The sequence below is a fragment of the Ursus arctos genome, unplaced genomic scaffold (assembly GCF_023065955.2).
Source record: "Ursus arctos isolate Adak ecotype North America unplaced genomic scaffold, UrsArc2.0 scaffold_29, whole genome shotgun sequence".
NCBI lineage: Eukaryota > Metazoa > Chordata > Mammalia > Carnivora > Ursidae > Ursus > Ursus arctos.
In genome coordinates this window covers 5,541,962-5,568,605 of record NW_026622974.1, presented here as the reverse complement: position 1 = coordinate 5,568,605, position 26,644 = coordinate 5,541,962, and the positions used below count along the sequence as shown (strand labels likewise).

Genomic DNA, 26,644 nt, shown 5'->3' with positions numbered 1-26,644 from the left:
CTTATGACTGAAATCGTGATTAGTCAGGGAATGCCGAAGCCCATAAAAATTAACCCTTTTTATTTGTTCCATACTATAATTTTGAATAGGAATCCACGTACATATGTTGCAAAATCAAACACTATAGAAAGCTATACAAGGCAAACCTCGCTCCCATCGCTTCCCCCATCCAGCCAGGCCCTACCTCCACCCATCCCAACGGAACCCACCGTTACTGCTGTGTGCCCCTTCCAGAGCTAGCCAAGCAAATGTGAGTATGTTTTCTCTCTATCCCTTTGTGCACAGCACTAGCATACGTTCACACGATTCTCTCACCGTTGGAGGTATTTTCATAGCATTACATACAGAATTTCTTTATCATTTTTTAAAGCAAACTCAACCCCCAACATGGGGCTCGAACTCACAACCCTGAGAACAAGAGCCATTTGCTCTATCGACTGAGCCATCCAGGCGCCCCCAGAATTTCTTCTTTCCAGATTCTCTCAAGGAAAGAAAAAACACAACCCAGGACCCCTGGCCATGGTCAACACTGATAAGAGAATAGATTCATACTCGTGCAACCCCTAAGAAAGCTTCTCAGGCACTTCCGCCAATGCCAGTGAGGGGCTAGTCGAAGCCACTGCTGAGCAACGGGGCAGGGCTCAGGGACATGCTCTCTGTGTATTGTTAAAATGAAAACCACAGGCCCAACATGGTGTCACTTAGGTTAAGGCTCCAAGTCAGTAAACCCAGACTTAATACCTAACCTAATTGCAGGGTCAACCCCTCGGAAATGTGGCCTTTCACCTGTCAACACAGGAATTTCCTGGGCAGCCCTAAGAAATTTACTGACACACCCCTGCAGTTCCCCTGAGGAGGGCGACCTTGCCTAAAACAATGGATTCTTTGCTGATCATTTCCTTTTTCCCATTCCCTCTCCACCTTTAAAAATAATTCCTTTTCTGTAGCCCTTTGGAGATCTCCTTTACTTGCTAGACGGGGTGCTGTCCAATTTATGAATCGATTAATAAAGCCAATTCGATCTTTCGAATTTCCGCAGTTGAACGTTTGTTATTTAACACCTTACCCCCTCTTCCAGCCCCTCGCAGCACCAGAGTATCTCAGGCCCACAATGGAAAGGTGTTTTCCCACCCAACACAACCTCATCATTCGCAACCACACTGAAATGAAGCTACTCAAATCTTCAGCTTTTTTACAATACACATGAACTTCTTCTGAAATCAGAAAAAAACTTAATAAATACTACTTTTTACATACAAATCAGTAAGCGATGTTGCGCCATTAACACGTGGCCTACAAGCTCTGTGTCTGTTTCCCCACTGTCTAAAATGAAGATCTCGAAATTCACCTTATTTCAAATGCATTTCACAACATGTTACAAATATCAGAAAACTTTATCCCCTAAACAGTTCAGCATTGCATGTCATCAACTAGACTCAATATCGGTTTAGGGGTGTGTTTTTTTTAATTACACACAATGAAATGTTTTGACACAAGTCTTGACAAACGCCTACAATACCTCCGTTAGCCAAGATCGTGACGATGCGTAATTTTCTATCTGCCAGTCAGGTAGAGGCTGCTCTGTTAGGAGCTGCTGCTGGGATGGTGAGAGAAAATCCCATCAGACTCAACATCAGTGGTAAGTGGAGACTTGATTTAGCTCAAACCAAAGATGCGCTGTAGGAATAGAATGTTACAGAAAGATGCCACTTTCCAAAGCATGGGAAGTGGCTCCATGTACCAGCTGGGAAGGATAAGTGGGAGGCATGAAAAACTCACAGGATTAAATCCAAACAGAAGCCACAGAGACTATAAACCCTGAAAAGGATCTGACTTAAATAGGGTATTCAGCTGGCGATCTGTCTCTACAATCAGCCTTTCTTCTTTCTTAGCACCTCCCACCCCCCAACCAGGGGTGACCTTAGGTACCTCTGATTCCTGCATGCAAAGTGTGGTTAAGAAGTCATTGAAAATACCCAGGGGATAACTGACGTAAGATGTCACAACCTAATCCATTGTGTCACCTGAAGGAAAAAAATCTGGTAACGGAAGAAGTGTAGTATCTGGAAAGGAGAAGACCACAGGTCAAGAACGTGGGAATGTGTCTCCAGCCCTGTCCAGGGCAGAGTGTGCTAAGTCCGGCCAAGGCAAACATTCCAGCTGGACCTGCAGGCCTGCATCCAACCAGCCTAAGTCAGTGTCAGCCACTAACCCAGCATCCCACTCATTCCCTCGCTATGTTGCTCTGCTCGCTAAGGAGGCTTCTGTAGATATTGGTTTCTCAAGCCCACAGGAGAGAAAATGCAATGGCCATCTGCCCCAAGCATCTGATCCACTCAGCAATTCCCAATCTCACCGTTCTGGTTTGTTAGTAAACTCCCGTGAAGGGGGCTAGCAGGATCTGGGCACACATGGGGCACTCAGATGTTTTCATTTCTGGATTCGCAATCCTGAGAACCTAACCCTGAGCCCTGGTACTATCTTGGCCTTTGGAAATCCTGCCCAAGTGGCAAGCTGAATTCCACTAGCTCACATTGCTATCTTGGCTCTCTTGAGCTTTAAGTGCCTAAGACAACAGGAAAACCAGTAAGTACTATATGTAATCTCCTTGTCCAAGGACATTCAAAGGTAGATTCCAATTGCCCTCCTTCTTCCCCACTCTCCATACCTGGTCACCTTGATCCTTTTACTCTTTCCTGTTCTACCCTGGCACCCATGTACCTCCAGGGTCCTAGTTCTAGGCCAGCTGGTCCCCCACAGTTTCCCCCTGAGGACCTTTGCATTGTTGGAGGGGTCCCCTCAGCCTCTTGAGGCCCCGTTCACTAAAGGACTCTCACTCCTTCGCAGCAAACCTTCCCCAAGACGAATAAAATTTCCCCCAAGAAAAGATCACGAAAACTTCAAATACAAAGAGAAGTTGAAAGAATAATACAGTGAGCACTCATATGCCCACCGGGATTCTACAGTTGTTAACTTTTGTCTGTATGTGCCCTGTCCCCACACCACACACCTATCCCATCCGTCAATGAATCCGTTTCTGATGCAATTCAAAGTCAGTTCAAAGTCAGTTGCAAATATCAGGACACTCCACTCCACTCCTAAACACTTTGGCAGGCTTACCATCAACTAGACTCTATTTGTTTAGAGAGGTTTTTTAAGCCTTTTCTACCCTTTACTCTTGCTATCAAAAGAGTTCACGGGGCGCCTGGGTGGCTCAGTCAGTTAAGCATCAGACTCCTGATTTCGGCTCAGGTCATGATCTCAGGGTCCTGAGATCAAGCCCCGGTGTCAAACTCCACAGCAAGTGTGGAGTCTGCTTCAGATTCTCTCCCTGTCCCTCTCCCTCTGCCCCTCCCAGCAGCCCAGGCTCTCGGGCATACATGCACTTGCGTGTGCTCGTGCTCTCTCTCTAAAAAAATAAAATAATAAATAGTTCAACTCCTCTTGCACATTTAGTGTTGTGGGTTTTTCAGTCATCTACTGTGTGCTTGCTTCGGTAGCGTACATACTAAAACTAAAACGATACGGAGACCTGCACGGTCCCTGCACAAGGATCGCATGCGAATTTGTGACGTGTTCCACATATTAAAAAAAAACTTGCATGTATATGTAATATGTAACACCTTACATCCATTAGGATGGCTACCATGAGAAAAATACCAAATAACAAGTGTTAAGGGTATGGGGCCCCTGGTGCACTGCTGACAGGAATGCATAGCAGCCACTGTGGGGTGCCTGGTGGCTCAGTCAGTTAGGCCGCTCTTTTTTTTATACTTTTTTTAAAATATTTTATTTATTTTATTTGAGAGAGAGAGACCATAAGCAGGGGGAGCAGCGGAAGGAGGGAGAAGCAGATTCCCCACAGAGCAGAGAGCATGACGTGGGGCTCGATCCCAGGACCCCAGGATCATGACCTGAGCCAAAGGCAGATGCTTAACCGACTGAGCCTCCCAGGGGCCCTTCTGACTTTTTTTTTTTTTAAGATTTTATTTATTTATTTGAGAGAGAGAGGGAGAGGGAGAAGCAGGCTTCCCGCTGAGCAAGCAGCCCAATGCAGGGCTCAATTCCAGGATCCTGGGATCATGACCTGAGCCAAAGGAGGACGCTTAAGGACTGAGCCACCCAGGTGCCCCTCTTTACTTTTTTTAAAGATTTTATTTATTTTTTTGAGAGAAAGAAAGAGAGCGCGTGTGCTCATGAGCATGCTTGAGTGGGGGGAGGGGAAGAGGGAGAGAGAGAATCCTCAAGCAGACTCCCCTGCTGAGTGTGGAACCCCTCGTGGTGCTCAATCCCAGGACCCTGAAATCATGACCTGATCCAAAACCAAGAGCAGGTCAACGAACCGAGCCACCCAGGTGCCCCCAAGTCTTTCTGTTTTTATTCAAGTATAACTGACATAGGCCGTTGTGTTAGTTTCAGGGGCACAACATAATGATTCCACTATTCATATACATTGAGATATTTATAGACATGATCACCACAATAAATCCAGCTACCATCTGTTACCCTACAGAGTCACAAACAAGTTATTATTACTCCGGATCTGAAATGAGCAGCCAACACTGTCCTGAGATCCTGCATCAAGCCCTGCACCCCAGCTCCCTGCTCAGCAGGGAGTCTGCTTCTCCCTCTCCCTCTGCCCCTCCCCTCCCCCGCCCCCTCCCCCTGCTCACGCATGCGCTCTCTCTCTCAAATAAAAAATAAAATCTTTAAAAAACAGAATCAAATGCATGTTTGCTTTAAAGGAGCTTTTCAAGGCAGCAGTTTCATCTCTTCTGCTCACTACGTGTTCACTAAGGAAGTAGACCCAGGAGGAGGAGTACTCCCGCGCTGTCCCAGCCCTACCTCCACCGGCCTCCTAGCATTGGTATCCGAACCGCCTTCCCGAACCATATGATAGAAGGAGTGTCACAGCCCCTGGCTGTGGCCTATGTCTCCACTTTGTACTGAAGTTTTCAATCTCTTCAAATACTTAAAAACTTTGCCGCTGCAGTAATCCTCTCGTTCCCTGGCTTGATCACGTTTCTTCTCTGGGCCGGATCCTACGTATCTGCACACAGACAAGCCGTAATGTGGCTGTTCTTACAAAGAAAGAAACATGGTCTTTTGAGCCCACAGCCCCTTCCAGCCTCTACTATTTTTTTCCTGCTTCTCTTCCTGCCAGTTCCCTCCAAAGCTGTCTGTATTTCCTGGGTCCGCCTTCTCAGCACCCCCCCCCCCATCGCCTTGGCCTTTCCTTCCCAGCCGCCCACTGACACTTCTCCAATCTCACTCCGTCCTCTGGTCAGGTCTCCACTCTCATCTTGCCCAACCCTCAGCAGCACTTGATACAACTGGCCACTCCCTCCTTCTCGAACATCATCTCCTCTTCTTGAGGCTTTGGGGTGAATACCCTCTTTCTCGTTTTCCTCCTGAGCCCCAGTGCTTTCTCAAGCTTTCCTGTGGGACTCTGCTCTTCCAGCTCCCCAGGATGCAGCTGAGGACTGAGCCTCTCTGCTTCTCCTTCATCTCGCTCTTCCGCTAGAAGATCTTAGCTCAGCCAGGACCCCCGGTGTACTAGAGACTGCCCTGTCTATAGCTGCAACTCTGACTTGCCCCTGCATTCCAGACTTGTGTACCCGTCAAGTGACATCTCCAAGATGTCTGAACTTAGTATGTTCAAAGCAAACTCTTCTTTTCCCTTCCACAGACCTGCCCCTTCTGCAGGCTTCTCCCATGCCACTGAATGGCAGCACCAGGCGCCCAGTTCCTCAGGTCATAAACTTAGAAATGAGTCTCTTCCCTCCTACCCCGCATCCCATTCATAGCTGTGTCCACATATGGCCTGAATCCAAGCACTTCTTCTCTCTGCTGCTTCAGTCTTGTCCTAAACAACATCCTAATAGGCATTCCTGCTTCCCCCTCATGCCCTCATAGTCCCTCCTCTCACAGTGGAAGGATCTTTCAAAAGCATAAAGCAGGTCATGTCACTCCTGTGCTTAAAATCTTCTAATGGAGAGGCGCCTGGGTGGCTCAGTTGGTTAAGCGTCTGACTCTTGATTTCAGCTCAGGTCATGATCTCAGGGTGAGATGGAGTCCTGCATCAGACTCTGTGCTGGGTGAGGAGCCTGCTTCAGATTCTTTCTCCTGTTCCATCTGCCCCCACTTCCCTCCTGCCACCTGCTCTCTTTCTCTCTAAAAAAACCCAAAAAACAAAAAACCCACCTCTAATGGAGCATTTTATCTGTAAATAGATATTCTTCCTATTTCTGTCCCCCATAAAAACCTAGAAACAATGACTAACCCAGTAGCAATGAGCATCCCTAGCACCCAGTTTGTAGTTTGGAAATATCGTTTCCCACTAAAAGTAACCAGGACTTTTGGAAATGGCAGTTTTAAGGCAAAAAAAATGTGCCATGTGAGCCAGAAATATTTCGCCATAACAGAAAGCAAGAAACCTATCAGTGACTACCAGGGTCAAGACAAAAGGACTTGGAAGTCAAATCTAAGGGGCTCCCGCTGAAGAAAGATGGAGCAATCGGTTTGAACATGGAGTTTTAACAGAGATAATAATTGCAATGGACTGCAACCATCAAATATGCTGCAGTTCATGAGTTCATAATTATACTGAAAAATATAATAATAGGTCACTTCGAAGGGTGGTAGGAAACAAATTCATTATCTTATTTTTTTTAAAGATTTTATTTATTTATTTGACAGAGAGAGAGACAGCCAGGGAGAGAGGGAACACAAGCAGGGGGAGTGGGAGAGGAAGAAGCATGCTCTCGGTGGAGGAGCCTGCCGGTGGAGGAGCCTGACGTGGGGCTCAATCCCAGAGCTCTGGGATCACACCCTGAGCCAAAGGCAGACGCTTAACGACTGCGCCACCCAGGCACCCCACAAATTATCTTAAACACTGATAACTCAATGGGGAAAAGTCAACCATCTATCCTGTCTTTTCTGCATTAACTGTACCACTGGTGAAAAAAAATAAGATTAGAAGAAGCATCTCTTTTTAGAAAGAGTCCAACTAGGGGCGCCTGGGTGGCACAGCGGTTAAGCGTCTGCCTTCGGCTCAGGGCGTGATCCCGGCGTTCTGGGATCGAGCCCCACATCAGGCTCTTCCGCTATGAGCCTGCTTCTTCCTCTCCCACTCCCCTGCTGTGTTCCCTCTCTCGCTGGCTGTCTCTATCTCTGTCGAATAAATAAATAAAATATTAAAAAAATATATAAAGAGTCCAACTAATAAATGAAAAAGAGATGATAAGATGTGAATATCACCATGTTGCACCGTTCAGTGAATTAACAGATACAGACATCCTGTATATGTCGCTGTGAAGATCATAGATTGGTAACCAGACGTCAGTGTGCCCTCTGGGGAAGGGTATCCACATAGAGTCTCACCAAAGGGGTCCAGACCTGTGTCTGATTACCATTCTGGATCCCCACGTACTAATCTGATTGAAATAAGAGAGGGCAGAGGAACACGTTCAATGAGTTGATAATTGAATATGCCGTCAGCAAAGACAGACTGAAAAATTCTACACTCTATAAGAAAAAGGAGATTAAGAGGGAATCCACAGATAAAAAGACCGAAAATGCATTTCGAGTATGCTTTTTAAAATACATCTAAGGATGTGATACATCTAAGGGGTGATAAAACTATAAAGACACCCCAAACCGTGATTACTATGAAAATCACGGTAGTGGTCACCTTTGGAAAGAGGAAGGTGTTTGGGTAGGGGAAGAGTCCAGGGGTTGCTGCAAAGTTCTATTTTGCGATCTGGATGGTGGATACAAAGATGTTTGCCTTCTAATAATTATGCTAAACATTTGGTTTGGTTGGCTTTTCTACATCTGTGTTTTATTATGTGATTTAGAAAATATATATATATATATTTCATATATATTTCATATTTATATATATATGAAAGAAAAACCACCTCTTAACACAGGCGTTGGCCATTTTTTCCCCAGAGGGCCAGAGAGAAAATGTTTTAGATTTTCCTGGCCAAGAAGCAACTCGAGGATAGGTAGGTACCTATATATAACCATTTAAAATGTTATCATTTTTTAAAAATGCCTAAGGACAAACGCGGGCATGGCGACGCTGAGAGTCCACTCATCGCTGAATTCCCGATCCCAGGAGGCCCCCATCCGTGGAGCCGCGCAGCCCGCGGGCGCCGCTCCACTCCCATCCCCCGCCGCCGCTCCCCTCAACCTCCGCGTCTCTTAGCAACAGGAGGACGCAGACGCCACCCTCGCGTGGACTCGAGCTGGAGCCCGTGAGAGCGAGCACGCATGCGCACGAGGAATTCCTGGCTCCACCCACTCGCTCAGGGAAAAAAGGGGACCCCGCCCCAAGGAAAACTTTGTGTCCCGACTCTGACCATGAGTCGTCTACCACAGTCTCATCACTCGAGATATGGTCTAGTAGGCTAGGAACAACAACAGCATCACCTAGGAGCCTACTAGATCTACAGAATTTCGAGCTTACCCAGACCTACTGAATCAGTGTTTGCATTTTTAGCAAGATCCCAGGAAATCCCTATGCATACTGAAGTTTGACAAATGTTGCTTTCACAATCCAGAGAAGGCAAAGCTGTAAATCAATCAATCAATCAATTAATTAATTAAAAAAACTAGGAATACCTCTTACAGGTTGAACTTTTAACCTCGACACTAAAAGACAGCTTTTATGATGAGGAAGTTCCCAAAGCTGAGTTCCCTATGCTCAGTAAGGGTAAAAATTCCCTTGTGTCTCCTCTGACCATCAGTCCAGGACAGAATGCATCACTGACCTCAGGTTCCTGCTCTCAAAGCCAATGGGGAAATCAGGAAGGACCATTTCCATTCCCAGAGTAAGGGCATTGCTTCTCATGAATAAGGTGAAAACAGAAGGCGCAAAGAATGGGTGCCTTGCACCTGCCAAGAGAAGTAAGTCAAACAACACAGGAGCAATCCCAGACCAGGGAAGGCAGCGGCCAAACCCAGCTGAACAGCTCCCAGGAAACACACTCAATTTGCGTTTTAAACCTCAAAATGAAATGCTTTTTAAGATTTTTATTTACTTATTTGAGAGAGAGAGAGAGAGAGAGCACAAGCAGGGGGAAGGGCAGAAGGAGAGGGAGAAGCAGGCTCCCCGCTGAGCAGGGAGCCCAATGTGGGGCTCCACCCTAGGACCCCAAGATCATGACCTGAGCTAAAGGCAGACACTTAGCTGACTGAGCCACCTAGGCACCCCCCAAAATGAAATTCTTATAAATACTAAGACAGAGACAATAAGTGCTGCTGAGAGAAGTTCCCAGGTCAGTAACTTCCCAGTCTGGTGAGTTCTCTCCACACATATCTGTCCTGAGAAACTGCAGACCTTAAGCTTCACTTCCTCACCCGAGGACAGTGGCAAATCAGAACAGATACACGGCAATCCTAAAAGAGCCACTTGGCTTCCCTGGGGAAAAAAAGAGACTGACTTACCAGAGAATACCACAATTAAAGAAAATGATCTTTTTTTTAATGGCAGGGACAAAATAATAAGATGGAGGAAAAACGCTTCCTCAAACAGAGAACAACTCAAAAAACGCATTTCTAAAAATCCACAATACATGCTATTACATGGACGAACCATTATGCTAACTGAGCCAGTTACAAAGGACCATGTATTGTGTGATTCCGTTTATACGAAACGTTCAGAACAGGCAAAGCTACAGACACAGAGAGTAGACTAGTAGTTGCCTAGGGCTGAGAGGGCTGGACGGGCGGTTAACAGCTAAAGGGTGTGAGGTTTCTTCTGGGGGGAAAGTGATTATGGTAACCGATAAGGACTCTGGGAAGGTACCGAAAGTCACTGGATTGTACCTGTTAAATGAGTGAACTGGAGGGTATGTGAATTATATTTTAATAAAGCTGTTTCGGAAAAAAAAAAAAAAATCCATGGCTCCACACCAGATCCATGTTAGTCTAAAAACACAGAGTTCCAGGGACGCCTAGGTGGCTGTTGGTTAAGTGTCTGACTCCTGGTTTTGGTTCGGGTGGTGATCCCAGGGTCATGAGATCAAGCTCCGAGTCAGGCTCTGCGCTCAGCACCGAGTCAGCTTGAGATTCTTTCCCCCTCCCTCCCACTCTCCCTCTGCTCCTCCCCCTGCCTTGTTCGCACTCTCTCTCTAAAATAAATAAATAAACAAAATCTTTAAAAACACCGATCTCCTACTATAATACAAAAAGTTTCTGGAAAAAATCTGAAAAAGAAAGAAAGTTGACATCAGTGCTGGTTAGAGGCCCCAGCTAGATTTCTCTAGCAAAACACTCCCATCTCAGTTTGGGGAAGAATTTCACAGTCTTGTCTCAAGATCATCAATCTCACAGAAATCCCCATCTGGTCTAGGTTCCTGTTCCAAAAACATTGGAAAAACCAAAACAGGCAAAACACACTTTCAAAACAACTCTTTTAATCTACGTGGGCAAGGGAGGAAACAGAGGAGCATGGGATATATGCTATGTGCTCTGTCAGAATACAAAGCTGACAATCCACTATTGCTATAGAAACTCAAGTCCAAAAAAGACTACACATTTCCCGAGGAAACCATGTTTCAAAAGCCCCTAAATAACATAACTCATAAAGAATGAGCAAAAGAGCCCACATGGATGGCTGAGGCCTTGTAGGTAAACACACTGATTTCAGCTCTGCTGCCCCTGTTGGGCTTTAACCTCCGCAATGTCTCTTCTTAACCTGCTTAATTTCTCAAACCAAGATCAGAGGTTATCGTGAGAAGCCCCTGAGGACCCTGGCTGTACCCACAAGGATCTGTGTCAGCACCACGGTCACAGCTGTTACCGTGGAGAAAAAGACAGAAGTGGGAGGCGGAACAGGTATCTCTCTTACCCTAATGCAGAGCCCACAAAACCCTAGGGCATCGGGAAGCTGAGAGAGGGAGAGAAGCCTTTGCAGCTATTGGTCAACAGCTTCATTGATTCTCTCTCGTCCCCTGGCAAATTAAAAGACCAAATGTTATTAAGCAGTTAATAATGGAGCAGATGCTGTTTGGCTTCGGTCTCCACTAGGCTCCTGTTCCAGAGGGCCTGCTTCGGTCCCTAAGAACAAAACAGTCATTTCCAATGCCAAGGGCAAAGGGCATTGGCAAGTGTCTAGAACAGTGCCTGGCACATAGTTGATAATCGATATATATTTCTTTAAAAGATTTTATTTATATAAGAGACAGGGTGAGAGAGAGAGAGGAGCAGGGGGGAGGGAGAAGCAGATTCCCCACTGAGCAGGGAGCCCTACATGGGACTCGATGGCAGGACCCCGGGATCACGACCTGAGTGCAAGGCAGATGCTTAACCAACTGAGCCACCCAGATGCCCCTCGATATGTATTTATTGAATGCTTCTTGAATCAATGTTGATATTACCTCTCTTGGCACTCTGCCTTCTTCCCTCAGCCTGAAAACGCAAACACACATGCGCACACACATGAAGTTGAATCCATGCCTGTTCACCACAACTCCAGTTGTAACCTTGCAAAATTAATAAATAGAACAATTACTACTACAATACAAATTTCTGGAGAGCAAGGATTTTTGTTAATGTTGTGACTAATATACCTTAAGGGCCTAAAACAATGCCTGGCACTAGTAGGCTCTAAATGAATATTTGTTTAATGACGAATGAAGTAAGGGCCTACTACGTGCCGGGCAGCTGTGCTAGCTACGCCTACTCCTGCTGAAGTCCCCTTCTGAATCACTCTACCCGGCGGTAGAGACTGCCTAGAGTCCTCCTACCGCCAGGGGCCGCTGTATAAAGCGCTCGGTTTCCTTTTCACGTTACCATCTATCCCCGTGGTGCCCTTTGACCCCGTGAAGTCACTGCCCCGAGTTAAGATGGCGGTATCGATGGCAGCTGCCGCCGGGCGACTGAGGCGGGCCATTCGAAGGTCGCCCCTGTGGAAGGGCCCCAGCCGTCGGCCGCTCTCATCCGAGCCTCCTGCAGCCCAGGCCAGGGCCGTGCGGGACGCCTTCCTGAACTTCTTTCGGGACCGCCATGGCCACCGGCTAGTGCCGTCCGCTTCCGTGCGGCCCCGCGGCGACCCCAGCTTGCTTTTCGTCAATGCGGGCATGAACCAGGTGGGGGCTGAGCCACCCTAATCGGGGGCGGAGTTTGTGGTTTTTTGCAGGGAGAAAGGCGCCGCGGGATTGGGCGAAAGAAGTGAGGGGCGGAGCTCATGGCTTCTGGGGCAAGGGCAGTTCGTGGTTGGGCTAAGTGCTTGGGGGCACAAGTTTGGGCTTGGGGAGGGTTCGACTGGGGAACTTCCGGGTTTGGATTGAGCTTTAGGTCCAAGAGTGGAGGGTGTGGAGTTTTGTGGGTGCAGACTGGTGGGGGAAGCCTGGCTTCATTTATTCATGCTTTAAATAAAGATAACTAATTCATTAAATAAATGTTTATTGAGCGCTTACTATGTGCTAGACTGTGTTCTCTTAAGCTTTTGACTTTGAGCACCACTTACCCTCTAGATTTGTCTTCATCTGTAAAATGGGCGAGGAGGGGGGAGTAGGTTAACCCTAGAAGCTGTTAAATGCTGACTTTGTGAGACATGCCCTGTGGTCTCGGTTTTATACCCTGAGGTTTTTGGGTGTGGTTTGAAGAAGCTGAAATGGAGGATGAAGCCATTCAGTGCCCTGTTTCCAGCCACCAACACATTCCTCTTGATTTTACCTTGTCTAGTGTACTAGCAGAGGGTCTCTGTTTCATGATTTATTTACCCCTTGTCAGCTACGTAAACATCAGAGACGGGCCCCTCCAGGTTCCCAGATTGCCCCATTGGCCAAGCCCACACTGTACTCTCAGGGGCACAGTCAGCCTTCAGTCTGAACACCCCACTCCCTTCCTCCTCCTTCTGTTGAAGGAATGAGAACTGGAACCTTCATGTGTTTCCAGTTCAAGCCAATTTTCCTGGGCACTGTGAATCCACGAAGCGAGATGGCAGCCTTCCGACGTGTGGCCAACAGCCAGAAATGTGTGAGGGCTGGAGGACGCCACAGCGACCTGGAGGATGTGGGCCGAGACCTTTCCCATCATACCTTCTTCGAGATGCTCGGCAATTGGGCTTTTGGGGGTGAATATTTTAAGGTGAGTCTCCAGGAAGCCCTGGAGTTACGAAAGGGTCAGTGGTCAACCAAGAAGGGCTCAAGATTAGTCCTGCCTCCATTCTTAGTGTCTGCTTAGACAGGACTCATACTGGACACAGAGGCGAAGTGCTAGGTGAACATGTATGGTACGAACGTATTTCACTTCCCTAACTGGATTGTAAGCTGCTTGAGGGCCAGGACTGTGCTTCTTGCCTAATGGCTAATCAGTAATTGTATGAATAAATGGTCAGGCAGAAATACTAAAATGCAGGAGTTAGAAATCAGCCCACGTTAGGGTGGAAAGGATGGAGAGGATGGGACTTGAAAGAAAGGATTTAGAAGAAGGGGAGGAGCTTCCTGGGCAGGAAAAAAAAGTCAAGCAGAAAGGGTCATGGCTTGTTCTGGAAACAAGGTGGGCAGTGGAATTTTGGTTGAGGGCTGAGGGCTGAAACTCACGTGGCTTGATTGGCACTTCAGTTGGGCCCTCTTACCCATTTTCCTCCTCCCACCCCATGTGGGTTTCCCCTGCAGGAGGAGGCTTGCAGCATGGCCTGGGAACTGCTGACTCAGGTCTATGGGATCCCTGAGGACAGGCTCTGGGTCTCCTACTTTGGTGGCAACCCCAAGGCAGGGTTGGACCCAGACCTGGAGAGCAGGGACATCTGGCTCAACTTAGGGTAAGTCTGCCTCTGCCCATTATTCCACTTTTGGAGGGCAAGAGGACTGGCAAATAGTACCAGCATCAGTCCCCAGAATCACAGCGTATCCTAGGAGTCTGGGGTCAGCCCTGTTTGTCCTCTTGCTGAGCTTGATGGAGAGGCTGTCATGGCAGAGGGGGTTCTGGCTTCCAGGTTTGTCTCCCTACCACTCACCTGGCTTTCTTCTCAGGGTACGTGACAGCCATGTGCTTTCCTTTGGACCAGAAGAGAACTTCTGGGAGATGGGGGACACTGGCCCTTGTGGACCCTGTACCGAGATCCATTATGACCTCGCTGGTAGGGTGGGAGCCCCTCAGCTGGTGGAGCTTTGGAATCTGGTCTTCATTCAACACAACAGGTAATAGGGTGCTGAAGAAGGAGGAAAATCCCTGGCCAAAAGTGGAAAAAATAGCAGTCAGGAGACTTTGATCCATTTCTTATAAAAAACAAACACTTAAATGGTGCTTACTGTGGACCAGGCACATTTCTAAATACTTTCCAGATAATTGATTTTAACTCTAGTCTGTGCTCATACCTGTTTGTATTCATTTATTTTTTTAGAGTGCAAGAGCACACAGGAGTTGGGTGGGGGGAGGCGATGCAGAAAGAGAGAGAGAGAGAGAATCCCAAACAGGCTCCATGCTCAGTGTGGAACCCAGTACGGGACCTGATCCCACAACCCCGAGATCATGACGCCAGCCGAAACCAAGTCAGATGCCCAACCGACTGTGCTTATAATGGTTTAAACTAGTCACTGCTGCTCTCAGGCGTCTGCTCTTTTATCACATGGTGAAGCTGAACTTCATGATCTCTAAGATTTTCTTCCAGCCTTGACCTGTCTCTTTCTCAGGGCAAAGAATTCTGTCCCAGAAGGGGGATGTGTGGGTCCAGGCAAGGGCCCAAGCAGGGGTGAGGGTGGAGCTCACCCTTTATGAGAAAGTACTGACAGGAACCAAGGCCATCTCTGTGTGCCTTTGGTGGGGAGGGGTGGGTACTGCCTTCTGGTTCCTCCCCCTGTCAGCCCCTGCCTCATCCCTCCACTGCACTTGGGCATCTGCCTCCCCCCTGTAATCCTGTGTGGGGCCTCACCTTGCACACCTTCCCTGGCCAGAGAGGCAGATGGAAGCCTGCAGCCCCTGCCCCAGCGGCACGTGGACACAGGAATGGGCCTGGAAAGGCTCGTGGCTGTGCTGCAAGGCACACGCTCCACGTACGACACTGACCTCTTTTCCCCGCTGCTCAAGGCCATACACCAGGTGAGCCTGCCTCTTCCCTTCCAGAAGCTACTGCTTTCCGTTTTTGTTGAGAACTCCGCATATTCCCGCATGTGGAAAGAGTGACCAACCAAGGACACCAGGGTCAAACATGAGGCTGGGGTTCATGTTTATTACCTGATATTGCTCCTAACTCCTTCCTTCCTTCATTGACTCAAAAAAATGTGTGTTAAGTTCCTACTTTGGGTGAAGTCCTTTGTGCTTGGTACAGGAGAACAGCCGTAAACAGAAAAGAGATCGTGGAGATTACATTGTAACCTAAAAGATAAATAGTAATATATTTAATGTATTTAAGAACAAGATGGTAGATTTGAACAAGATTGCATTTTGTGACCAGGCAGTAAACATGGGTCATAGTACCTGGGCGGGAGCCGTGGTACAGAGGAATCTTAAACCAAGTGTTTGGGGAAGGCTCAGCAAGCAGATGATCTCTGAGCTGGAACCTAAAAGAGGAGGAGCCAGCCACAGGAAGCTCCTTCCAGGTAGAGGGGATAGCAGGTACCAAGGCCCTGAGGCAGGAAAAGAAGGCAAGGGTGGCCCGCTAGCTAAAGAAGAATCACGTGGGATGTAGCTGGAGAATGTGTCTCTGAGATTTTGCTGTGTAACAAACCACCTAACACTTCGTAGTTACTCCGCGTATGAGTCTGTGGGCTGGCAACGTTGGCCAGGCTCTTGAGTTCATACATCTGTAGTCAGCTGCTAGGCAGTTCTACTTGAGGGTCGGCTGGCTGGCTGGCTGTTTGGGGCACTGCGGGTGACCAGGCTGTGTCAAGCAGCAGGCTAGCTGGGGCTTGTTCACATCACAGCTCAGCAAGGTTCTAAGAAGGAGAACAGAAGCACGCGAGGCTTCTTGAGGCCTAGGCTCAGAGCATTGTCACGTCCACCTCTTTCTGTGGGCCAGAGCAGGTGACAAGGCTAGCCCAGATTCAAGGGGTGGAGAAATAGTTCTGTCCCTGGATGGGAAGAATCTCTTATCCGCAGCTGTGGTCACGTTGTAACGTCGCATGCACACAGAAGAGGAAAAGATTGTGGCCATTTTTGCAAACAGTCTAACATACAAAGGAAAGCAGAAGTCAAACCTTGTGGGGCCTTGAAGTCCAAAGTGGGGCTTTTATTCTAAGTGTGGTGACAAGTGTTCCGAGGCGGGGAGGAGTGTGATCTGACTGACACTTTTAAAAGCCATTCTTGTTGCTGTGTGGAGGATGGGCTGGAGGGAGACCTGAGAAGGCCAAGAAGCCAACCGGGAGGCTACATCATAGTCCAAGGAGGAGACTAGGGCAGGGCTTAGGCTGGAGACTGTGGAAGTGGAGAAGAGTAATTGATTTGAAAGATCTCACAGACATAGGAGCAAAAGGCCCCAGTGATGGATGGGATGGGGAGGGGAAATAAAAGTGAAGGCCTGCTCCCTAGTTTTTGCCTTGCGCAGTGTGGTGAGTGGCAGGACTGTTCATGGAGAGGGGGGAGCTTGGGGAGGAGACAGGTTTGGAGCTCCAGGTGCGGAGCTGGAAGAACCAGGCATCTGCTTTGCCTGCCCGCCACGAAGGCTGGAGGAGTGGCTGTGGGCAGCGGAGAGCGCCTGGAGTCCGACGGCCAGCTTCAGGTCTCTGATCTGCTCCGATGCGTCGCGTGGCCTGTGGCACTCAGCTAGCTCCTCTACGCCTCCGTTTCCCCTTTAAAGCGAGGCCAGTAGTACCTCCCAGAGCAGGGTGTTTCGGATCTCAGACAACGCGTCGTTCAAGCACCCACCCCGTTCTGGTAGCAGAAATTCAGGACGGGGTCACAGCCGTCATCATCTAGTGCTGAATGTGGCCCCGGGAGGCCAGGGACTGGCCTCCTTTCACATTGGAAGCTTCTCCAGCCAGGACGTTCCAGATGTGGTCGGCTTTAGGGGTGAGGGCAGATGCTCTAGGGCCGGTGAAGAGCACCCCACCTGGACCACATCCGGCAGGACCAGCAGCCGTGTCTCCTTGTCTCCCACTTGCCAGGGTTGCGGGGCACCCCCTTACTTGGGCCGGGTAGGGGCAGCAGACGAGGGGCGCACAGACATGGCGTACCGCGTGGTGGCCGATCACATCCGCACGCTCAGTGTCTGCATCGCTGATGGCGTCTACCCTGGAATGTCTGGCGCCCCGTGAGTCTGGAAGGGCTACACAGAGAGAGGCAGGTGCTGCTGGGGGGTTGCAGGGGAGAGGAAGAAAGGGGATGGAGAGGTGGGTTGGGTTAAGATCACAGGAGGAGTGGGGGAAGGGCGAGGGCTCTGGGATGAGAGCACACACTCTGGACCTTGTCCTCCCCACTCTCCATACTGCTGACCAAGGGTGGCTGGGGGTTCATAGCTGGCCTCTGAACCCCTCTAGGCTGGTTCTTCGTCGGATCCTGCGTCGAGCTGTGCGGTTCTCTACGGAGGTGTTACGGGCACCGCCTGGCTTCCTAGGCAGCCTGGTGCCTGTAGTGGTGGAGACACTGGTGAGGGCAGAGCGTACTCTTCTGGGCCTCCCTGGGTGCTGGCAGCTGAGCCCAGGCGGTGCCCCCAGCCTAGGCTCCCCACCCTAAATGTCTAGCCCAGGTCCTGTGGGGCTGAGGAAGCTGGGATTGCATACAAGAAGCGGGGAGCCCTCGGGAGGCTTCCTTGGCCGGGCGGCTGAGCCTTTGAGTTTGGAGACCCCCTTCCACCGTATTCCCTGTTTGGGTCCGCTCCCCATCCATCGGCCTGAGCCGAGCTCCCAAGGCGGGTGTCCTCGGGGAGGCCCAGGGTAGGGAGGCGCAGAGTGGGCAGGTTGCCTTTCACGCTTCTCAGCCCTCTCCCTCCCTCAGGGGGACGTGTATCCAGAACTACAGAAGAACTCAGCCCAGGTACTGGCTTCGGATGGGGAGGGAGGGGCCGACGAGACAGGGGTGGAGAGCGGCTCTCCTTCTGAGGAGGCCTAGCTCCAGTCCTGCCCGGCCCTGCCCTGGTTCAGATAGCCCACCTGGTATCAGAGGACGAGGCAGCCTTCCTGGCCTCCCTGCAGCGGGGGCGGCGGATCATCGATCGGACCCTGAGGCGCCTGGGGCCTTCTGAATTGTTCCCTGGTGAGTGAGGTGCCTAGCCAAGGTGTGAGGGCCTCACTTACGTGAACCAGGGCAGCCAGAGGAGGGAGCCCTGGGCCAGGCCTGGGCCCAGCATCCACACCCTCCTCCCCCCATGTCCCTCTCCCTGCACTGTCTCCAACACCCAGACCTGCTTCTCCCCACTGCCCAGCTGGCCCTGCCTCCAGTCCCTCCTTTCCAGGGAAGGGACACTTGTGCTTGGCTCCTGGTGGCTTCTATGTGCTTACAAAGGCCCTGGCCCTTCCTTCTCCCTCATTCCTTCCCCTGCGGTCTATCCTGCCCCTCCCCCCTGAACACAAGGGACACTTGTGCTTGGCTCCTGGTGGCTTCTATGTGCTTACAAAAGCCCTGGCCCTTCCTTCTCCCTCATTCCTTCCCCTGCGGTCTATCCTGCCCCTACCCCCTGAACACCCTTTGTCTTCCTTCCTCAAAGCCGAAGTGGCCTGGTCCTTATCACTGGCTGGGAACCTGGGGCTCCCCCTGGACCTGTTGGAGTTGATGCTGGAGGAGAAAGGGGTGCAGCTGGACTCGGCTGGGCTGGCGTGGCTGGCTCAGGAGGAGGCCCAGGTACAGGCTGGGGCACCCCCGCCCAGGGTTCTGTGGGGACAGCCCTTTCCCCAGCCTTGACTTCCCTCAAGGCAGACTCTCAGGAGGCCGAGGTAGGGTCTGTCCCCTCACCTCCGGCCCCACGCACAGCCTGTAGAGAACAGTGGGCTAACCAGGAGCAAAAGGGCAGAGGCCAGCACAGCCTCCTAGAGAGGGAGCCTCCAAGGGCAGTCGTGGGTGAGGGACGCCTGATCCCAAGACCCTGCATGATGGGCGGTTCACCGGCAAGCCCACGGTCTCTAACCGCCAGCCACACCCTGATGGCTTATTCCACAGGGTCCTGCAGGGTCCACACAGCTGTGTGGCCGGGACAGGCTCTGGGGAGGCTCAGGTCCCATTGCACTGGCCACGTGCCCCTTCCAAACGCATACGCCCATCCCGCAGCACAGGTCACAGCAGTCCGAGCCTGTTCAGAAGCAGGGACTGCAGCTGAATGTCCATGCACTGGGGGAGCTGCAGCGCCAAGGGGTACCCCCCACTGACGACAGTCCCAAGTACAACTACTCCCTGCGACCCAGCGGGGGTTATGGTGAGAGGCTGGACTGAGGCTGCTGGCTGCAGCTGTACCTGGCGGGGATTGGGAGGGATGTCTGCAGTGGTTGCTGCCGGCCCTATGCATTCCCTGGGGCAGCCCCCAGGGGTCGCTGTGGCACCTGAAAGCGTCCCCTCCTCCCCAGCCACGTGTCTGTTGGCTTCAAGTAAGGCACAGACCCACATCCCACATCCCACACCCCTGCCTAGCACTGATGACCATTCTTCTCCCTGGCAGAGTTCAGCGCCTGTGAGGCCCAGGTGCTCCAGCTGTATACAGAGGACGGGACAGCCGTGGCCTCCGTGGGGAAAGGCCAGCGCTGTGGCCTCCTCTTGGACAAAACCAACTTCTATGCTGAACAGGGGGGTCAGGCTTCAGACCGAGGCTACCTGGTGCGGGTGGGCCAGGAGGTGAGCCCCCCATACACACACACAAGTTAATTTCTGCCGATGGCTGGCCTGAGCTGGGAAGGGAGCCAAGGGGAGGGAAAAGCTACAAGCCGTCACTCCAGTGCCTTGGCCCCCTGCCCTTCCCCAGGATGTGCTGTTCCCAGTGGCCCAGGCCCAGGTCTGTGGAGGCTTCATCCTACATGAGGCTGTGGCCCCTGAGGGTCTGAAGGTGGGGGACCAGGTACAGCTACACGTGGATGAGGTAAGGACACCACCCCTGATACTCGGGATATCCTGCAGCCTCTGGACTCTCCCCACGCCCCAGGATCCTGGGTGACCAAAGTGTTTCAGGCCTGGCGTCTAGGCTGCATGGAGAAGCACACGGCCACCCACCTGCTCAGCTGGGCGCTGCGGCAGACCCTGGGCCCTCACACGGAGCAGCGAGGTTCCCACCTCAGTCCCGAGCGCCTGCGCTTTGACGTGGCCACCCAGGTGAGTGGGGCAGGGAAGGGCTTCAAGTGAGGTGGCAGGCTTCCAGAGAGGTGGTCTGGCGTTGGGGGGTGTTTGGCCAGTCCGAGGACCCGGGCCTCCTGTTGCTCAGTCCCTGTAAGGCCGTGGGGGGCGTCTTGCCTTCACGCTCCTCGCACACCAGGGAGGGGCTGGCCAGACAGTGTCCAGAGCCCTCCTCGCACCTCCAGCCACCCAGCTGCCTTGTTCCTGCTGTCACCCAAGACCTTCTTGCTCTAACCGAGCTGTCCTCCTTTCCCTGCCGCCCTGTCTCCCCTCCCTCCTTGCACATCAGGCTCTTGTCCTTGCTCCCGCCTCCCCCCCCATCCCGGGTTTCTCTTCCGTTGGGCTGCCCCTTGTTCTGAGCTCCCTCGGTACAGAAGAGCATGTCCGTTTCTTCCGTAGCTTTAGTGCCTGCTGAAAGGCCTGCAGTTGCCAGCAGGCCCCACTCGCAGGTAGCTTTCTAAGGAGAAGAACTGTGTGCCCCACAAAGGTTGAGAGAGCACCGCTGCGTGCTAGCCACTGTTCAGAACCCGAGGGTAGTCCGTCAGCATTGACAGCTTCTTACCGCCTCAGTTACAGGCGTGGAACTGACTTTCTGCCAGTCTGTCCATTTTTCCCCCCACCCCGCCAGGCTCCACTGACCCCAGAGCAGCTCCGGGAGGTGGAGGGCACTGTGCAAGATGCCGTGGGGCAGGACGAGCCAGTGTACATGGAGGACGTGGCCCTGGCACGCACCGCCCGTGTCCCTGGCCTGCGCTCTCTGGATGAGGTGAGTTGGGGAGTCCCCCACTTGGTGAAGATCACCCGCCCCCCCCACACACACAGGCTGGTTAACAGACTTGTCCCCTTACACCCTCAGGTATACCCAGACCCTGTGCGGGTGGTGTCAGTGGGGGTGCCTGTGGCCCGTGCGCTGGACCCGGCCTCCCAGGCTGCACTGCGGACCTCTGTGGAGCTGTGCTGTGGGACGTGAGTCTGCCTGCCTGCCCTGCCTGCCTGCCTGCCTGCCCTGACCCAGGGCCCTGGACCCTCACCCTTCCTTGGTCTTTGGAGCCACCAGCCCCCGGTTCGGAGTTCAGGCTGCTCTTTCCTGTCCCACCGTCCCCACTGACTTCCTCTGCCCGCAGGCACCTGCTGCGCACAGGCGCTGTCGGGGACCTGGTCATCGTTGGGGAGCGCCAGCTCACCAAGGGTACCACCCGCCTGCTGGCTGTCACTGGGGAGCAGGCCCAGCAGGTGGGCGTGCCAGCAGGGTCCGGGAGGCTACTGGATGTGGAGCGGGGTTGGGGGGGAAGGGGACACACACCGCTGACACGCTCAGCCTGGGGCATGCCCGGCAGCAGAACCAGTGTTCGGACACGTGTGCTGACAGGGCCGTGCCAGCTGCTGGCCGCTGTTGTGATTACCTGGGGCCTCGACTCGTCCAGGTGGTTGAATATTTCTAACTTGGCCCTGACTAGCAGTGGGTTGGGAACCCCTATCCCAGGGGAGGGGAGGCGGGGGGGGGAGTAAGCCGAGCGGCCCTGAGCATCCTATTCCAACCCCGCAGGCCCGAGAGGTGGGCCAGAGCCTGGCCCAGGAGGTCGAAGCGGCCACAGAGCGGCTGAGTCGGGGCAGCCAGGACGTGGCGGCAGCTCAGAGACTCTCCAAGGACGTGGGACGGCTTACTGATGTGAGGGTCACCGCTACCATGGAGCTGTTCCGCACCCTCTCCCGGCCCTCTTCCCTTCTCCGCGCCTCCCCCAAACCCTTCCCCGCGCTCCGCAGCCTTCCTGTTGGACTCCAGCTGGCCTGCATGTGTGTCGCTTGTCTGCAGGGTGGGGTGTGGTGGGTGCGATGTCCTCCCCCAGGGCCTCAGAGTCTGTGGCCCAGGAAGGGCCCAGCTGATAAGCTTCTGGCCCTAGGCCGTGGACACGGCCGTGATGCCCCAGTGGCAGCGGCGGGAACTGCAGGCCACCCTGAAGGCTCTGCAGCGGCGCGCCAACACGGCCATCCGGAAGCTGGAGCTGGGGCAGGTAAGACGACGCGCAGCTGACACACTGGGCCAGGGTCAGAGACGCTGGAGTGGGCACACTGAGAAGCCTCCAGGCCTGACAAGGCGGGGGGGACGGCTCCTCCCTCTCCCGCCAGCTGGGCACCATCACCAGGCCATCCCCCCACTTCCCTCTCTGCCACACTGTGCCTCTCCTTCAACTCCCCAGTCTGGCTCAGACTCTCCCTCCAGGAAGCCGACAGACTTGATGAGGCCACTCAGCCCTCATTGCTCCTTGACTGCGGATTCGCCTTCCTCCCGCCCCCTTTCATCCATCTGGGCTCCAGCCTTAGTCCTTCACCTTCGGCGGCCTATTTGTGGGGGCCTGAGCTGTGGCGAAAGGGAAGAGGTTGGGGGGGAGAGGAAGGACACAGGTCATTCGAGGCAGAACCCTTGGCGCCTCTGCTCAGAGCCGCAGACCTTTGCTGGGGGCAGGATTTCCGGACCCGGGCTCAGTGTGGAGGTGGGGGCCGATTGCCTTCCCGCCTGATGCCCTGCCATCCTTCCTGCCCCCGCCCACCCCCAGGCTGCACAGAAAACCCAGGAGCTGCTGCAGCGGCACTCACAGGGGCCCTTGATCGTGGACACGGTTGCCGCCGAGTCCCTCTCAGTAAGCGCGGGGGCTGGGGGGTGGCCCCAGGGAGGGGGAGAGGCCTGAGCGGGAGGCAGCCGGGAATCCCGAGAGTGGCGCGGCCACCGTCTGCCCCCCTTCGCAGGTGCTGGTGAAGGTGGTGCGGCAGCTGTGTGAGCGGGCGCCCGGCACCTCTGTGCTGCTCCTCAGCCCCCAGCCGCTGGGGCATGTGCTGTGTGCCTGTCAGGTGGCCCAGGTGAGCCGCAGAGGAGAGCAGACCCCCCCCCCCCCCGCCCATCCCGGTCCAGCCGTCTGGTTCCACGCCTCTGATCTCTCCAAGGCGGGGCAGAGGGGATCTCTGTGGACACCCCAGGGACAGGGTTAGGGCCATCTCTTAGCCCTAACCACACCCCCCGACCAGAGAAGGTGCCGTGAGCTCCCCTAATTACCACCCCCCACTCCAGGCCACACATCCCTTGCAGACAAGTAGCAGACATTCATTAATCTGCACCCACGTTCCCAGCCCGGTGCTCTCCTGTCTCCTTACTGATTCCCCTGCCGTGTGCCCAGCTCATCACCGTGATGCCGCTCTCGAGGGTAGGTGGAGTGGGTGGTGGTGGCCAGGGCTGCCCTGCATCACTGCCCCTTCTGTTTCTGTCCCCAGAGTGCCACGCCAGCCTTCACAGCAGAGGCCTGGGCACTGGCGGTATGCAGCCCCATGGGGGGCAAGGCCTGGGGCTCTCGAGTGGTGGCCCAGGGTACCGGAACCACTGCTGACCTGGGAGCTGCCCTCAGTATAGCACGAGCCTATGCCCTCGACCAGCTCTGACCCAGCTCACCCAGGGACTCGCCTAGACTAAACAGACAGCAGACGGCCCGTGCCAGGAGCCCTGGAGGAGCCAGCAGAACCTCCCTGGAGGCTGAAGCAAGGGACTGAAGGCTGGAGGCCAAGCAGCTAAGCCTAGGAGGGCCACCTTGGGCCAGGCCCCGTGCGGACACAAGGAGATGGGGCTGTAGAAGGGGCAGAAGTGGACCCAGAGGCATTACCCCCCCACACTGGATGAACATGGAGCCACGGACTGTCTTGGCTCACTAAGAAGTATTTCACCAGGGGGCGCCTGGGTGGCTCAGTCGGTTAAGCATCTGCCTTCGGCTCAGGTCATGATCCTAGGGTCCTGGGATTGAGCCCTGCATCGGGCTCCCCGCTCAGCAAGGAGCCTGCTCCTGCCTCTCCCCCTGCTTGTGATCTCTCTCTGTGTCAAATAAATGACATCTTTAAAAAGAGAAAAAAGTATTTTCACTGAGGCAAGGAAGCTCTAAAAGCTCTTTCGCTTAAAAACAAGAGCAGCTTTCCCCACCCAGCATCCACATCAGAACCATCCTCCTCGCCCTTGGTGCTCAACGGGGTTTCCATGCCAGCCCGTTCTGGGCACTCACAAGGGTCTCCCTGGCCACCGGGACCCACGCCTGCCCTCTGAAAGCCATGACAGCAGGACGGATCCTCTGTGGTGCCTCTTGCTTCATTAACAGTGACGTCGCATTTTCAGAAAGGCCCTGTCGCCAAAATGAGCCACAGGTACTGGTCAGTTCCTGAGAATGTGGCCAGAACCAAAGGCCTGAAACTTGCTGCACTTCCGGGCTTGCTGCTAGTGGGGAAATAAGCAGTAAAGAGAAGGAAGCGGAGGTAAGGCAGCAATGAGGTCTGCAGAGAAAGTGGGACGGGGGTCAGGAGGGCGGGTGACGTTTCCCCGGGAGGTGGCATCTGAGGGGAAGGTGTGAGCCACGAGGGTATCTGAGGGAGGAGTGCCCCAGACTCAGGGCACAGCCAATGCAGGGGCCCTGCGGGGGAGGTGAGGCGGCACAGTGAGCTGGAAGCGCGGCAGGTGACGGGGTCTGGAGAGCACAGGGGCCAGAGCCATCTGACTCTAAGACAAGTTGCACAGCACCTGCCCCAAACCTGGGCTGAAGCTGAGAAGTGGCTCAGAGCGGGAGGAAGCCCTCCTTCCCTACAGAATGAACGTGCTCAGCACCCAGCCAGACTTGGGAGCCCCACCTCTGTTCCCAGATCTCTGTTGCTAGAGGAGGGAAAGGACCTCAGGGGACCCATCTCCAAGTCAAAGGCTCCCTGCTGACCAAGTTCTGGGGCCTTGTAGTTAAAACTGTAAGCACAGAGCATGGCTTCTGGCATGATTTCTCATTCTAATTGCAACGGTGAAAGGACTCGCAAGGGACCAGTCCCTGCCGGGATGGGATGCCGGGGATTCTGCCGGGCCGGACTGCTTGCTCAGCCCTATGGGCTTGCAGAGCTGTACTTCCAGACCTCGGCACCTGCCACAGTAGCCACATCTCAGCGGTGCTCACTGGAAGACCAGCTCTTTACCGTGGACGCCGGGGGGAGGAGTTGTGGCACCCCTGTTTTATGATGAGTTATCTGAGCTTCTAGGATGTTAACCTACCCATGGTAACATATTAGTAATTGGGAGAGCTGAAAGTAAAGCCTCCCCCCACCCCAGGATCCTGTAAGTCTACTTTAACATATAAAAATCCCTTTGGAATTTTCCTTTATCTCTAAACCCCCCCAAGATATGAGTTGGCAGTCATCCCCCAAGCACATGGCCCACCGATATACATCTGAAGGGTCTCATGAGTAAGGTTTTATTAGACGGTAATAAATGACCTTTTCCCAACAATAGCTAGCCCCCTCAAGGTCCTGGGAACCTTGCTTCCAAAATTCCTTAGAGACTTACGCTATCCCTAACCCCCTCCCAGCTTGAAAGTTTAGAATGGGCCACTCCTCATGACCCCACTGCAGCTCTTTCTGCCCATGGGTCCCGTCCCCATGCTTTAATAAAATCACTTTTTTTTGCACCAAAGACGTCTCAAGAATTCTTTCTTGGCCATCGGCTTCGAATCCTAAGGTCTTTCCTACATCAGTCCCCCCCATCCTGGTCGCCTCTCCCCTCCCAGAGGACAATTTTTCTTCCTAGCCAATTCCCCTAAGATGGTCATTCCTGTCCATCAGGAGTACCACCTCCCATCAGGGCTGGGGGGGGGGGGTACATAACCCTTAGGGCTGTGTGAAGGAGCACTGTTGAGACCTGGAACCTTCCTGCCTGGTGCCTGACATCAGCCTTGTTTACATCCTGGAGAAAGGTGGAAGGTGCCACTGCATGGTGCTGCAACCCACAGCTCTCCTGCAAAGCCCGGGGTCAACAGCAGGCCTCAGAGGAGTTCCAGGAACCCCTGCAGGTGCCCTTCCACCTCCTCATCTTCCAGAAGAAACTGCTGATGCTTTTCCTGGACTGTCTTTCCACTCGTCACCCGCACCCCCGCACCCCCCCCCCCGTTTCCACACAAAAGGTACCAAGAAGGAACCGCACTGCGCTCCAGGAGCCCTGCCCTGGCTCCCAGTTCTCGCCTTCCCCCAGAAAAGCCCATCTATTCCTAAACATGTCCCCCAGAACCACAGAGCACGCCCGGCGACCACAAAGCTCGTGGTCCCACACAGCCGCGCACCGCGGACAACCGGTGCACAGGCGCTTGTGCTCGCGCACATGCGCACCGGCCCTCGGCCCCGCCCCCTGGCGACGCGGGGCGTCCCTAACGACCGGCGAGGCCGCGCGGGGGCTTGCAGGAAGGCGACCGCCCGGGCACCGAGAGTGGGTGAGGTGAGTCCCGGAAGAGAGGACGCTCAACCCCGGGTCTCCCTAACTCCCTCTGCCCCCCACTCCCGCCAGGCTGAGGCTGGCTTGGCTCCGGACCGGTCTGCTCCGGCAGGAGGCGCCCCCCCCGCCCCGACCCATTTGAGGCGGGACTCTTGCCTTCTTCCCCGCTATGGT

The 26,644-nt window shown here is 53.3% G+C and overlaps 1 protein-coding gene and 1 non-coding gene across 2 annotated transcripts; both read left to right on the top strand.

Moving 5' to 3' along the window:
• Positions 1–3,484: 3,484 nt before the first annotated feature.
• Positions 3,485–3,588, top strand: LOC113261385 (U6 spliceosomal RNA). The gene has a single exon (XR_003318368.2). It is a non-coding gene; the product is annotated as a U6 spliceosomal RNA (small nuclear RNA).
• An 8,246-nt stretch (positions 3,589–11,834) lies between these two features.
• On the top strand, positions 11,835–24,096 carry AARS2 (alanyl-tRNA synthetase 2, mitochondrial). The gene is made up of 22 exons (XM_048219688.1): positions 11,835–12,101; positions 12,913–13,104; positions 13,635–13,780; positions 13,992–14,159; positions 14,913–15,057; positions 17,061–17,206; positions 17,433–17,541; positions 17,890–17,928; positions 18,036–18,147; positions 18,599–18,732; positions 19,156–19,300; positions 19,541–19,713; positions 19,841–19,954; positions 20,044–20,184; positions 20,834–20,971; positions 21,062–21,171; positions 21,330–21,438; positions 21,752–21,874; positions 22,107–22,217; positions 22,761–22,844; positions 22,951–23,061; positions 23,470–24,096. Exons 1-22 carry the CDS (start codon positions 11,859–11,861, stop codon positions 23,632–23,634), a joined length of 2,958 nt encoding a protein of 985 aa, XP_048075645.1. The 5' UTR covers positions 11,835–11,858; the 3' UTR covers positions 23,635–24,096.
• The last annotated feature ends 2,548 nt before the right edge of the window (positions 24,097–26,644 follow it).

What these genes read in the sequence shown, in the direction of transcription:
- AARS2 (XM_048219688.1), top strand. Translation starts at nt 11,859, where the DNA reads ATGGCGGTATCGATGGCAGCTGCCGCCGGGCGACTGAGGCGGGCCATT. An exon ending in TCAATGCGGGCATGAACCAG is followed by an intron (nt 12,102 to 12,912) that starts GTGGGGGCTGAG and finishes ATGTGTTTCCAG; the next exon opens with TTCAAGCCAATTTTCCTGGG. An exon ending in TGCTCAAGGCCATACACCAG is followed by an intron (nt 15,058 to 17,060) that starts GTGAGCCTGCCT and finishes CCCACTTGCCAG; the next exon opens with GGTTGCGGGGCACCCCCTTA.